The 13,949-nt window shown below is 40.5% G+C and overlaps 1 protein-coding gene across 1 annotated transcript in view; it reads right to left on the bottom strand.

Annotated features, from left to right (window-relative positions):
- Positions 1 to 9,872: 9,872 nt before the first annotated feature.
- The window catches only part of TM7SF3 (transmembrane 7 superfamily member 3), a 40,175-nt gene continuing 36,098 nt past the window's right edge, over positions 9,873 to 13,949 (bottom strand). The window contains exons 10-12 of the mRNA XM_053556921.1: positions 13,487 to 13,584; positions 12,425 to 12,587; positions 9,873 to 10,439 (exon numbers count right to left, since the gene is read on the bottom strand). Coding sequence (XP_053412896.1) covers positions 10,177 to 10,439; positions 12,425 to 12,587; positions 13,487 to 13,584 — 524 coding nt within the window. The 3' untranslated portion in view covers positions 9,873 to 10,176. The remainder of the gene's footprint in view (positions 10,440 to 12,424; positions 12,588 to 13,486; positions 13,585 to 13,949) is intronic.

The following is a 13,949-nucleotide window of genomic DNA, read 5'->3' as shown; positions in this document are numbered from 1 at the left end:
TTATGGCCCTCGGTAGAGTGCCGTGGCCTCACACAGCTCACAGCAACCTCCAACTCCTGGGCTTAAGCGATTCTCTTGCCTCAGCCTCCCGAGTAGCTGGGACTACAGGCACCCGCCACAGCTTACATTTATTCTTAAACATAGTTTATTTTTAAGGTCTTTTATTTCTTCTTACCACAAAACTGGTACTTAGCAACAACTATCTACATTTCTTAGGAATTGATTGGAAACTTCTTAATGCTGACCCTGTAAACCTTTTTGTCATCTGTAGTGGGGGTTGAATAGTGTCCTCCAAACAAGCCAAGTCCTAACCTAGGATATCTGGGAATCTAATCGTATTTGGAAATAAAGGTCTTTACAGATGTAATTAAAGATGCCATGATTAAGATCATGATTAAGATGGCTTTAGTGTGGGCCCTAACTCCAATGACTATTGTGCTTAAAGTAAGAGAGGAGATTTGAAACAGAGAAAGCCAGGTGAAGACAGGCAGAATTGTACAGGCCAAGGAATCTCAAGGATTGCTAGCAACCAGCAGAGCTGGGAGGCTGGCATAGATTCTTTCTCCAGCAGCCTCAAGAAAAGACCAGCCCTGCTTGATTTCAGACTTCTGTCCTCCGGAAGTCTGGAGAACTGCGATAAAATAAATCTCTATTGTTTTAATCCACTCAGGCTGTTGTAATTTGTTACAGCACCCCTAGAAAACTAATAGTCTATAATATTATTTATCATCTACAACTATATTTTATATATGGATTACAGTTATATACAACCTCACAGGTAAATACTTGCTCACATTTATATATATATATATATTTTTTTTTTTTTTAAACAGGGACTCAAACTGTTGCCCATGGGTAGAGTGCTGTGGCATCACAGCTCACAGCGACCTCCAACTCTTGGACTTAAGAAATTCTCTTGCCTCAGCCTCCCAAGTAGCTGGGACTATAGGTGCCTGCCACAACACCCGGTGGGTATTGCAGTTGACATTTGTTTAGATGGCCCGGCCAGGGTCGAACCCACCAGCCTCATGTGTATGTGGCCACTGTGCTACGGGTGCTGAGCCCAATTTCTCTATTTTTAGTAGAGCTGGGGTCTTGCTTTTGCTCAGGCTGGTCTCAAAACTCAGGAGCTCAAGCAATTCACCTACCACGGCCTCCCCAAGTGCTACGATTACAGGCGTGAGCCATTGTGCCTAGCCCACATTCATACTCTTTGATACTTTTTATCATTAAGGTGTCTTCCAAAATTTTATATTTCTAAACTGCTTCAGTGCATAATGGAAGATCATGAAGTGGACATTTTCGGATTCACAGTGAAGCAGGAAAGCATTTTTTTTTTTTTTTTTTTGAGACAGAGTCTCACTTTGTCACCCTCAATAGAGTGCTGTGGTGTCAGATCACAGCAACCTCAAACTCTTGGGCTCAAGCAATCCTGCCTCAAGTAGCTGGGAGTACAGGTGCTGGCCACAAAACCTAGCTATTTTTAGAGATGGGTCTCCCTCTGGCTCAGGCTAGTTTTGAACTCATGAGCTCAGGCCATCCACCTGCCTTGGCCTCGCAGAGTGCTAGGATTATAGCCATGAACTACCTCGCCCGGCCCAGAAGAACATGTTTTAATACTGATGATGACAGTTGCTAATTAGAATATGAAGGGACATCTTCCTTTTACTTTATTGGCTCCTCAGTCTCTTTTATTCCTTTCTTCTCCCGGCCTTTCAATAGTAGAGATCTACTGGGCTCAGTCCTTACTACTATCCCTTTTTTTTCCTTCTATTTTATGCTGTGCCTCTACTTACCTCTTTGGTGATCTCACCCAGTCTCATGTCTTTAAATGTTAAATAGCACTGATATTCTGGATGACTCCCAAATTTATAGCTCATTAACTACAGACTCATGCAACTGTGACTGTCAAAGAGACATTTCAAGTTTAAAATGTCAAAGCCAAACTCCTCATCTTATTCCCAGAGCCTCTATAGGAGTCCTCAAACTTTTTAAACGGGACCAGTTCACTGTCCCTCACACCGTTGGCGGGCCGGACTATAGTTTTAAAAAATAACTATGAACAAATTCCTATGCACACTGCACATACCTTATTTTGAAGTAAAAAAAAAAAAAAAACAGGAACAAATACAATCACACTGCCTCATGTGGCCCGTGGGCCATAGTTTGAGGACCCTGGCGGGTCTTCCCATCCTAGCTAACAACTGTCCTAGCTGCTAAGGCCAAAACCCCTGGTGGCTGGCATCTTTGACTTCACTTTCTCTTACATCTTGTATCCAGTTTATCAGCAAATCCTGTTTGCTGTCCCTTTCAAATACATCAGAATCCTATTTTTCACCATTGCCATTACTACCCCTGGTCAAAGTGACATCACAGTAGTGTTAGAGTGGACAAATTGGAGCAACTTAAATACCCTACATTGGGGGAATAGGTAAGTAAATTATCAATACCAGTGCAGTTATATTCTGTGTCTTGAAGATTCTAGCAACAGAAGAAAAATACCTAGATTTAAATTAAAAAATTAAAAAGTTAAAGTACACATATAATTATAACTATGTAAAAGATGCAGAGGAGAAAATGTCCAGAAGCTATACATCAGTATACTTCTACCTAATTCTGTTTCCATTAACCACTTTCTGTTACCTGCATAACCACATTTTATATGGTTAAAAATCCACCATAAGGCTTGGCACCCATATCTCAGTGGTTAGGGCGCCAGCCACATACACCGAGGCAGGTGGGTTCAAACCTGGCCATGGCCTGCTAAACAATAACAACTGCAACTACAACAACAAAAAGTAGCTGAGTGTTGTGGTGGGTGCCTGTAGTCAGTCCCAGCTACTTGGGAGGCTGAGGCAAGAGAATCACTTAAGCCCAAGAGTTTGACAGCTGTGATGCCATGGCACTCTACCGAGGGTGACATAGTGAGACGCTGTCTTAAATAAAAAAAAAAAAAATCCAGCATAACAAAATACGAGATTCAGAGTATAACCGCTTCCTACAATCTGTTTTCCCAGAGGTCATCACAAGTTTCTTATGAATCAGAATAACTATCTATAAATGTTTTTAAACAGTATACCTTGGTTCTTCACCTTGGTTTTTTAAGTTAGTAATATCTCTTTCAGATTTTTTTTCTAAATGGAAAACAATAAACTCCACACTGTGGGGCTGGGCACAGTGGCTCATGCCTATAATCCTAGCACTCTGGGAGGCCTAGGCAGGTGGATTGCCTGAGCTCACTGGTGCGAGACCAGCCTGAACCAGAGCAATACCCCCACCTCTAAAAACAGCCAGACATTGTAGCAGGCGCCTATATTCTCAGCTACCAGGGAGGCTGAGACAAGAGAATGGCTTGAGCCCAAGAGCTTGAGGTTGCTGTGAGCTATGACGTCACAGCAAGGGTGACAAAATGAGACTGACTCAAAAAAAAAAAAAAAAGAAACCCGCACTATAATAAAGCAGCCAAACCATTGAAGAAACTCACTATATGAAAACCAATATCAACAGGCTGGGGTGCAGTGGCTCACACCTGTAATCCTAACACTGTGAAAGCCCAAGAGGAATGTACTGCCCAAGTTTAGGATTTTGAGATGAAATTAACCAAGAGCAAGACCCTGTCTCTACTAAAAATAGAAAAACCAGCCAAAGGTTGTGGCCACCACCTGTAGTCCTAGCTACATGGAAGGCCGATGTAAGAGGGTTTCTTGAACCCAGGATTTTGAGGTTGCTGTAGGCTATGATGATGTCACAGTACTCTACCCTGGGCAACAGAATGAGATTCTGTCTCAAAATAAATAAAATCAGTATCAATAGGTAGAATTATAACCAGAATAAAATATATTAATCCCAACCCAGAATATACTTCTTGAGCATCAGACACCGATAAGAAGACTACATTTGACAAGCTAGTTACAATCAGGTTCCCTAAGAGATTAGCCTCTTTTGTGGTTATACTTAACCCCCAGACCTAGCATATTGTTTCTGGTTTTAGGCACAGTCTCACTCTATTACTCTGAGCAGAGTACAGGGCATCAAATTCACTGCAATCTCAAACTCCTGGGCTCCAGCTATCCTCCTGCTTCAGCCTCCCCAATCGCTGGGACCCACCAGGCATGTGCCATGAGCTTGGCTAATTTTTCTCTTTTTAGTAGATATGGGGGAGTTCTTACTCTTCTTAGGCAAGTCTAAAACTCCTAAACTCAAGCAATCTGCTGCCCTTAGCCTCTCAGGGTGCTAGGAATACCAGGCATGAACCACTGTGCCTGGCGGGCACATTGCTTTTGTTTGTATACATGTTGAAGATGAATTAAGCTGGCTACTTTAAAATGTACCCAGTTTCAGATTTCAGCACCACTCTGCGGTCAGATTCTCAGTGCTATCAATCAGAGGCTGATGTGTTATTTTCTCTTGAGTGAATGAGTTTCTCTAATGTTAACTTCCTAGAAAGTGTTCATTTTAAATGACATCTCAGTGACCGTTACAAGGCTTTTCTTCCTGATTCATATAAGACTCTAGACATAAAAACATTATCTTCACTGACTAGGAAGAAAATCACTGGTGGATTTCAGATGGGAGAGCCCGTTTGGAAGCAAAGTTAAGTACTGAGCTTTGCCTGTGGCATAGAATATTATCTTGTGTTGAAAAAACTTGAGGCATTCAGAAGCAAGATGAGATATATTTTTTCGGAGAAAGGAAGCCTTCAACCCTGTCCCTGAAAGCAGTCCCTAGCCTTGACAATGCATACATGATAGTCATTTTAAAGGATTTTCATACATGGTCTCCTCCCTCCATATGACACAGTTGGTCCATTTAAAAACAGCAGAGGCTTGGGCAGCACCTGTGGCTCAAAGGAGTAAGGCGCTGACCCGATATGCCAGAGGTGGTGGGTTCAAACCCAGCCCTGGCCAAAAAAAAAAAAAACAGCGGAAGCCTGGTTCAATTGCTCAAAACACCACATGTAGAACTGAGAGCAAAAGCACACTTGTCAGAGCATCTCCCAACTTTCAGCTGTATTCATTTTCTGTTCCTGCATCCCCTTTGCTCAAAGCGCCCAGATACAGGTATCCATGCTCTTCCCAAAGTGCCCTCCAGGAGATCAGGCGCATGCAAGCAAGTCTGAACAATGAAATCTGTCAACAGCAGGACCCATGATACAGTAAGCCCTTACCCTTTAAGAACTCCAAAGTAAAAAGGTAATTATGGCCCTGTTTAATGTTCCAAGGGAAGGAATTCATCCTGGAGGCAACCGAGTCAGATAGTTTATACTAATGATCTACAGGATTCTGGAATAGACAAAATGATTTTGCGGGCCATAGCTTGTGGGTGTCCCTTGGCCTTCTGACCCACCTCCCAAGTACAGCTGCTAAATTCTAGGGTCTTGGGAGGAATTGAAGCAAAGTAAATTAAAAGACAAGCTGTGCTCTGTGCAGTTAAAATTTACTAAGAGAAGCCTGATGACACCCTGCTCAAAGTGCAAAAAGCTGACAATGGAAGAGATGACCCCAGCAAGCACCAAAGTGAAGAGCTACACTTGACAGGCAGGCATCTCAGTTTCACTCCCCGGTGGCTCTCCATTAGGAGGAGGCCTCCAAGTCTTGGCTAAATGTCACTTCCTCAAGGAATTCTCCCCTGGAATCCCAGATTCTACCCCCACCCCATTATACTTTTCATTGTGTATTATACCTCTTTTGTGGAACTAGTATCTGTTTCACTTACCACACTCTTAATCCCTGCATTGTTTGTTATCTTCCTAGTGCCCAAGGCAATGCCTGGCACAGAAGAACTCAAATTTATTGAATGAGTGAAGGCGAGATCTATGTCAAAAAGTACTTTCCATTGTTTTTTTAAAATGTTGCCTCTTGTGCTGATACAGCTTGGTCTAGACCTGCTGACCTCCCCTGTGTAATGATCACATGGTAGTCCCTGGTTACGTCCAGATAGTCCACTAACTTGAACCCTTCTTCATGACAGTCTCATAAAGAGTGGTCCCTTCAAATACTGTGGCCAAAATGACAAAAAGCATTTTAATCAAGGTGAAAGGATTTGCAAAGTCTTTCACTTTGTCAGGGCTGCCATAACAAAATACCACAGACTGGGTGACTTAAATAACAGAAATGATGGGTGGCGCCTGTGGCTCAGTGAGTGGGGCGCCGGCCCCATATGCCGAGGGTGGCAGGTTCATACCCAGCCCCAGCCAAACTGCAACAAAAAAATAGCCAGGCATTGTGGCAGGCGCCTGTAGTCCCAGCTGCTCGGGAGGCTGAGGCAAGAGAATCGCTTAAGCCCAAGAGTTAGAGGTTGCTGTGAGCCGTGTGACGCCACAGCACCTACCTGAGGGCGGTACAGTGAGACTCTGTCTCTACAAAAAAATAAAAAATAAAAAATAAATAAATAACAGAAATGATTTTCCCACAGTTCTGGAGGCTGGGAGTCCATGATGAAGGTGCCAGGGGGTTGGTTGGTTTCCTCGGAGGCTTCTTGGTGCCTTTGCAGATGGTCCTTCCTCTGTGAGCACACAGCCCTGGTGTCTCTCTGTATGTCCTCATCTCCTTCACTATAAGGACACCAGTCAGAATGGATTAGGGCCCACCCTAATGGCCGCTATGTAATTGAAACACCTCTGTAAAGGCCCTATCTCCAAATGCAGTCACATTCTAAGGTATCAGGGGTTAGGGCTTCAACTTACTGATCTGAGAGGGGTGCACAGTTCACTCCATAACATCAAGGGAAACACACAGGTAGCCACCCTCCCACCCCAGGGCAAGGCCCAGTTCTCAAGAAGTTAGACCCAAGAGCTGTGGGTTTTAATGAATGTTACTAGTAAGCATTAAGTACATTATCAAGGAGTAAGCTTTATACCAAAAAGTTCTACATCAGTCCTGCCATGGAGACATTTATGGATATTGAGAAACTTAAATATCTATTATGTACTAGTCATTTGGAATAAATAAGAAATGGCCCAAAGCTAAATAAGAGAATTAGCTTGGAAAAACATGTTTTCACTGTGTAAATTAATGATTTTCAAAAGGAGAAGTCATAATAATGAATTATTTCTTCTTTCATTTTTGTTTTTATTTTAATTTTTTCTTAACAATAAATATTAACATTAGGACCATCCTATCAATTTGTAGATGAAAATTTAAAATAATCAGTGATTAACATCTTCATCATGACAAAAGGGTAAGCACATATAGAAGGGGAGTCAGGCAGCCCAGTTTGGGTCTGGGCCCTATTACTGGCTAACTCTATAACATCATATAATTAATTCTTTGGTCAAGAATGATCTTAGCTGTAAAATAAAGAGGTCAGAAAGCATGACCTCTAAAGTCCTTTCCAGAACTAATATTCTAAGAGCAATTTCTTTGTTAGAATCAGTTCTTTATTCCACCTACTATGGGAAAACTCAACTGGTCTATAGTACTATTTTGCTAGTGTGGTTTCGCAACCTGGTAGCTAACCTATAACAGATTAATCGGAATTTTCTGAAAACATTTAAACAATAATTTAACAGTTTCCCCTTGTTACTACTAGTTTTCTTCAGTTTGACACACCTGATGTGCTAATACCCCCCAACGCAAAGGAAAAAACTTTCCTTCTAAGAAAGATTATACATTTTAAGTCTGGGTGGGATGGCTTATACCTGTAATCCTAGCACTCTGGGAGGCCAAGACAGGTGGATTGCCTAAACTCAAGAGCTGGAGACCAGCCTGAGCAAGAGCGAGATCCCATCTCTAAAAATAGCTGGGTTTTGTGACGGGCACCTATAGTCCCAGCTACTTGGGAGGCTGAGGCAAAAGTTTGAGGTTGCTGTGAGCTATGATGCCCTGGCACTCTACCCAGGGTGACAAAGTGAGACTGTGTCTCAAAAAAAAAAATTATACATTTTAACACACTGCCTCAGATTTCTTCATTTCCTATCATTTCAATTATCTTTAAACTGATTTTTTTAAAAAGGACTAAATTGTTTGTTCATATTAAATGATTATTTTTACAGCTATGAAACTATTCTTCTATCTTATTGCTATGATACAAATATAATGAGTGAAAACTTTTATAAGAATATTACAATAAGGCTGGGCATGGTGGCTCACAACTATAATCCTAGCATTCTGGGAGGCCGAGGTGGGTGAATTGCCTAAGCTCACTGGTTCGAGACCAGCCTGAGCCAGAGACCTCATCTCTAAAAATAGCTGGGTGTTGTGGCGGGTGCCTATAGTCCCAGCTTCTTGGGAAGCTGAGGCAAGACAATCGCTTGAGCCCAAGAGCTTGAGGTTGCTGTGAGGTGTGACGCCATGGCACTCTACTGAGGGCGACAAAGTAAAACTGTCTCAAAAAAAAAGAATATTATAATAATGAGGCTTTTTATCTTTTTTTCAAAATAGACATTTATTATAAAAACTATACAAAGTGGCTTTTTATCATTCACAAATTATCGTGAAAAATTTTATTAAGCAATTTATATCCTCTTTCCAAAATAGTATGTTCTGCCTTTACAGTCTTCACTGGCAGTGCACTCTGACAGTATAGAAAATAACTCACAAATAAGTCCATATAACTTTGTTACAATGTGCAAAAGTACAGTAGAAGCCAGAGTTTCTACAGTAAAATATTTTTTAAAAATTTATTTCCATCAATTTTAAGTGTTACTGAAGTTACAGACAGTAAGGTTTAGAGAATAAATTGTAAATTGACACCTGCGTTGAATTTTTCAATGTAAAAATTTGTTTTGAATTTTTGAATTTTGTTTTATCCTACCCAAGTCACTTTTAAAAGCAAAAGTTAAAGATTTTCCCAATTACCTGAAACATCAAAAACCTACTATACTGTGAGAAAACATTAAAAAGCAGCATTATTTAAACAGTGGTTAACTCACAAAAACATACGTATGTTAACAACCATCACACCAACCTCAATATCACTCAGACATGTCAGAGTCACCAGTTGATAATTCCACACCCTGCCAGTTGATTGAGAAAAGGCCCAGAGCAGCAGGTGTGCAGCCCGGGGTATCCAGATACTTCTCTTGTGGTGAAAAAAGGGTGTTAAAACTGGAATTCAAGGTCCTAAGTAAAAGCAGCACACTAAACACCTAAATCATTTTTTTGGCACTGTCTTCATCCCTTTAAAACACAGATGGTACAAAGACTTCACAAAGAAATGATTAAAAATTCTATTTTACACCATTGCTAACACAGCTAATTTAGAAGAACTCTGAAGTACAAAATTATTCAAGTTTTCCTTGTTAACAGCAATGTAGATTAAGGTAGGGTCAACTTGTTTCCTAGAAACAAACACAACCTATATGTCATCTAATGAAATTTAAAGGTCACCTATCAACACTATTTTAAAAGGCCTTGAAAGAAAAAAACAAAAGGCCATTATCTGGAGTATAAATAAATCATCCACGTAAAAGTTCTATTATCTATATATTAAGTTGACCTACTTTCAAATAACTGAAATAATTTAGCTCTTTAAATTACCATTTTAAGTAATAAAAGACAAAAACAACGTGAATTTTCTGAAGTGTGCTCTTAAAAATGAACAAGATGGTGTGTATATTTTATCACAATTAAAAATTTTAAAAAATACTGAAATCCATGAAAAAGGGTCTATAACTTTTTGATAATATATGATACTAACAAAAACAGGCAACTAAGTAATCAGACTGCTTTTAATAAGAAAGTAAGTTATTACTCTTTTTGTATTCTGAAGTTTAAAGGCCCAGTTTCAAATCCCTAATCTCCAAACATAGTGGCAAAATAAAGATTCAATACAACATTTAAATGAACCTGCCCCTCTCCACATTCAGACAGACCTGGGGGAGAGACTTGTTCAAGGAGTTATGAAAACACCAGGCCTTTGCAGGAGAATCACAGTTCTTAATTATTTTTTTTTAGTGTATCTATTTAATGGAATAAGCTGATCATTTATTTGTAAACTAATTTCTCAAGTAGCCGGAAATCAGGAAAAGCCTCCTACCATGGTCTTTTTCATTCCGTCCCTTGGAATCATCCTAATTCCCTAGAAGACCCTTACCATCTATCATTAAAGACACCAGAGTATTACACAAAACACAGATACATATGCCTGATCTCTTCTTAGACTCACACTGGAATTATGGAAGTGGCGTGGGCATAAACACCAAAGCAGAGACACACTGACTGAGCCCCCGGATAGCTACAGAAGCAGGGGTGTTCTCTCTCCAGCGGGTTGTTCCTTCTGGAAGAGTTCTTTGATCTGGGCTAATCGGCCATAGAGCCTCTCTCTCAGCGGAGGAATGTGGTAGCTAGGGTCCAGAATGTTCGTTACTCTGCGCTCCCGCTCTTGCTTCCATAACTTGTATGGGTGGGGAGGAAAGAACAGTCGTCCTCTTTCTCTTCTAATCTGAAATGTAATTCCACTTACAGCCAGCATCCCCCACACGGCCAGGATAACAAAGTCTAAAAAAGGGTAGAAAAGCACAGTTTGAACTCCAGTATTTTCAAAACTAATACATAATAACACAGCCCTTCATGGACTAAATCTGTACCTTACTTTTTAATAGACTTTCTGGTGAATTAGTCTGAACAGGTATGTGGGTCACTATGAAAGTTTTGAGACAGACTGTGTTATAAAGCCTTATTTTACTTCTAAGAAGCATAGTCAACAGCATCTTTTCTGATCCACCTACGCACGTTTCAGCTTGCTTGGCTTACTGCTGTTGCTGGGAGGGCTTCATTTGTTTCTGTCCTTGTGGATTTTATGATTTGTGATTTTTGTGTATCTCAAAACTTTCATAATGAACCACATATAAATATTTTCTCACTTACAAACCAAGGAATCAATGGGGAAGCTCCAGTCTTTTGAAGCTAGAAATTTTCTATTACGGGCACATAGAAAGTCCAAACAGGTTGTAAAAGAATTGGTGGTTTGGGGCTCAAAAGAGTAGGGCGCCAGTCCAATATATTGGAGGTGGTGGGTTCAAACCTGTCCTCAGCCAAAAACTGGAAAAAAAAAAAAAGAATTGGTGGTTTGGATCCTTGGCATTCTAACATTATGGGACCAGTGGCTGCAGGCACTGTGGTGTGTTTTCCTGATGGGGGTTGGAGGAAGAAGGTGGTGCATTAGGTATCACTATGCTTCCTTCCCATTCTGCTCTATATAGGACCCTACTCTACTCATATGTTGTAGACGTAAAAATGCATGAAAAGATTCAACAAATCATACTGAGCCTCTAGTAAAAAACGTGGGGCAACATAATCTATTGTCTTGTACTTAAAACTTTCAAGATACACAAAGTCTCTACCATCAATCTCTTATCTAAATGGGAAGCTCTGCATAGTAATGGGAAAGATGTGCCCTAAAAAATTCATAATAATCACAAAGATACAACATATCTTAAATTCTAAGACATGCTTTTCTATTCTCCATATTTTAATATTTCTGAAATCAACATATCTTACAATCTTTGTGAGCATTTAATGTGGTCGTCATTTTTTTCTTCAAAAAGTCAACGTGAAATCTATTATTACAATTGAGGAAACTACACTTACTAACTCATTTTCAAGGAGCAAATTGCATGCTTAATTAAGGGAGGAAAACAAGGAAACAACTTAAAAATTAAGTCAGGCTACCATTCTTAGCCCTCATTCCACTCCTACTTATAAGGTGTAACACATTTTCACTGTCAGCATTTGCTTTCTTTCTTTTTTTTTTTTTTTTTTTTGAGACAGAGTCTCGCTCTGTGGTTCAGGTCTACTACAGTGCCATGGCCTCAGCCTAGCTCATGGCAACCTCACATTCCTGGGCTCCAGCGATCCTCCTGCCTCAGCATCCCCAGTAGCTGAGACTACAGGCACCCGCCATGATGCCTGGCTAGTTTTTCTATTTTTTTTTTTAATTTTTTTTATTTTTTATTAAATCATAGCTGTGTACATTGATATGATCATGGGGCATCATACACTAGTTTCACAGAGCGTGTGACATACTTTCATCATAGTTTTTCTATTTTTTGATAGAGACGGGTTCTCACTCTTGCTCTGGATGGTCTTGAACTCCTGAGCTCAAGGGATCCCCCTTGTCTCATCCTTTTAGACGGCTGAGATTACAGGCATTAGCCACTATCCAGGCTGACTATCAGCATTTTTTTTTCCAACTGAGAACTGACCAGGTAAACTTAAATAATATGGGCTTAGAAATTTCTTAACAAAATTCCTTTAGTAGATTTTTAGAAGTATGAACTTTAACCACCTTAAAATTTTAAATTCTTATCTCAGATGATCATAAGTTAGCACTAACAAAGGGCTGTCACATCACTGCAGGGTGTGTTTCTGCTTCAGTCCCAGATGTCTTTCTTTCAATCTAGTTACCAAGTGCTCTCATTAGCAGAGATAGGCCAAGATGCTCATTGGACCATCACTCTGGTTTTCAGATTTAAGAATCTTACCATTGGTTTGAAAAGGCACATTAGTGAAAGCGCTGAGAAATTCCTCATTCAGTGCTCTCCTGAGTATATTCAAAGTGATGTAAGAAAGGCTTGTGTACAAGTAACTGTGAACAGCCAAAACCACCGAATAGGAACCAATGACTCCGCAGGTCAGTATGTTCAGCTGTGGAAGAATAAAAACGTTTAGGCATCATCCCTAGAAGAACGAGAGGAATCTCTAACTCTCACCATTGGCCTTAATCACAGGGAGTCACTTCTGCTCTCTCAGGGCACATGAACACATGAAAAGAGCCCAGACCAAGCATTAGAGCTGATTAAAAAGTACCAGTTTTCTTATTTTTTTTTTTGAGACCAAGTCTCATTCTGTTGTTTTGGGTAGAATGCCCTGACATCATAGCTCACAGCAACCTCTCAGACTCCTGGGGCTCAAGAGATCCTTCTTGCCCCAGTCTCCTGAATAGCTGGGCTACAGGTGCCCACCACAACATCTGGCTAGTTTTCTATTTTTAGTAGAGATGGGGTCTCCATCTCGCTCAGGCTGGTTTTGAACTCCTGAGCTCAAGCGATACACCGGCCTTGGCTTCCCAGAGGGCTAGGATTATAGGCATGAGCCACGGCACCTGCCCATCAGTTATCCTTCAATAACCTGAAAACAACCTTCAACAAAATGAGTTCTGAAAACACCATGTAGCTTATCCAAACACTATAGAAAGTATCTTCCATGTGAAAGAACTTCAACAATAAAATCTAACTAGAAGAAGAAGAAGCAGTCTTCAGGAGAGACAGCTGAAAATAACGACCCACCAGGTTGTTAGACTACCTTCTCTGCTCTCACTGTTAAAAGCGTATCAACAGTGATGCTCCATTTGATGAAAAAAAAATCAGTGTGTGATAATCGTAAACAACTTCCATTGTGTTCATAGTAACAAGGCTATTGAGAAGCAGTCACTGGATACTAATCATACAGCCACGTGAATAAAACGTGCAAGATGACATAACAAGTGATCAGCTGAAAGCACAGACAACAGAATGAAGAGATCTCACTTTTGATGAACCACTTACTATTCTTAGGCAGCCCACGAAAACTATTGGGATGAGGATGGCTATACCAGAGAAAGTCACCCAAAACACTCCGTCATCATGAAAAACCTTTAGGTTTCCTGAAAAAGGAAAGAGAAACTAAGAGTAAACGGCACGTTCACCAAATTTTAATTTCATTTCCTCAATAGGAGCACACAGACATACACACATCGAAGGTTTAAAGTCACCACGAAGGAACACGCTGGCAACTAGATAGGAATTCTGATTGTCTTCATTTAACCATTGATACACTCTTCTTTGAAGGATGTGTTTTAGAAGGTGGAGTGGGGCTGGGCAGGGAAATCAAACAGGGAAATGTTCTGCACTGAATAACAGGATAACTCAGAAAGAGGCTGGAATAGTCCAAGCTCTTCTGTTCAGTAGCTCTGTGACCCTGGGCCTTGGTTTCCTGATTCATAAAATGGTAAGATTGAGTTATATTGTC

Source organism: Nycticebus coucang, chromosome 12 (assembly GCF_027406575.1).
Source record: "Nycticebus coucang isolate mNycCou1 chromosome 12, mNycCou1.pri, whole genome shotgun sequence".
Classification (NCBI taxonomy): Eukaryota; Metazoa; Chordata; class Mammalia; order Primates; family Lorisidae; genus Nycticebus; species Nycticebus coucang.
This window is presented reverse-complemented; position numbering and strand designations above follow the sequence as displayed.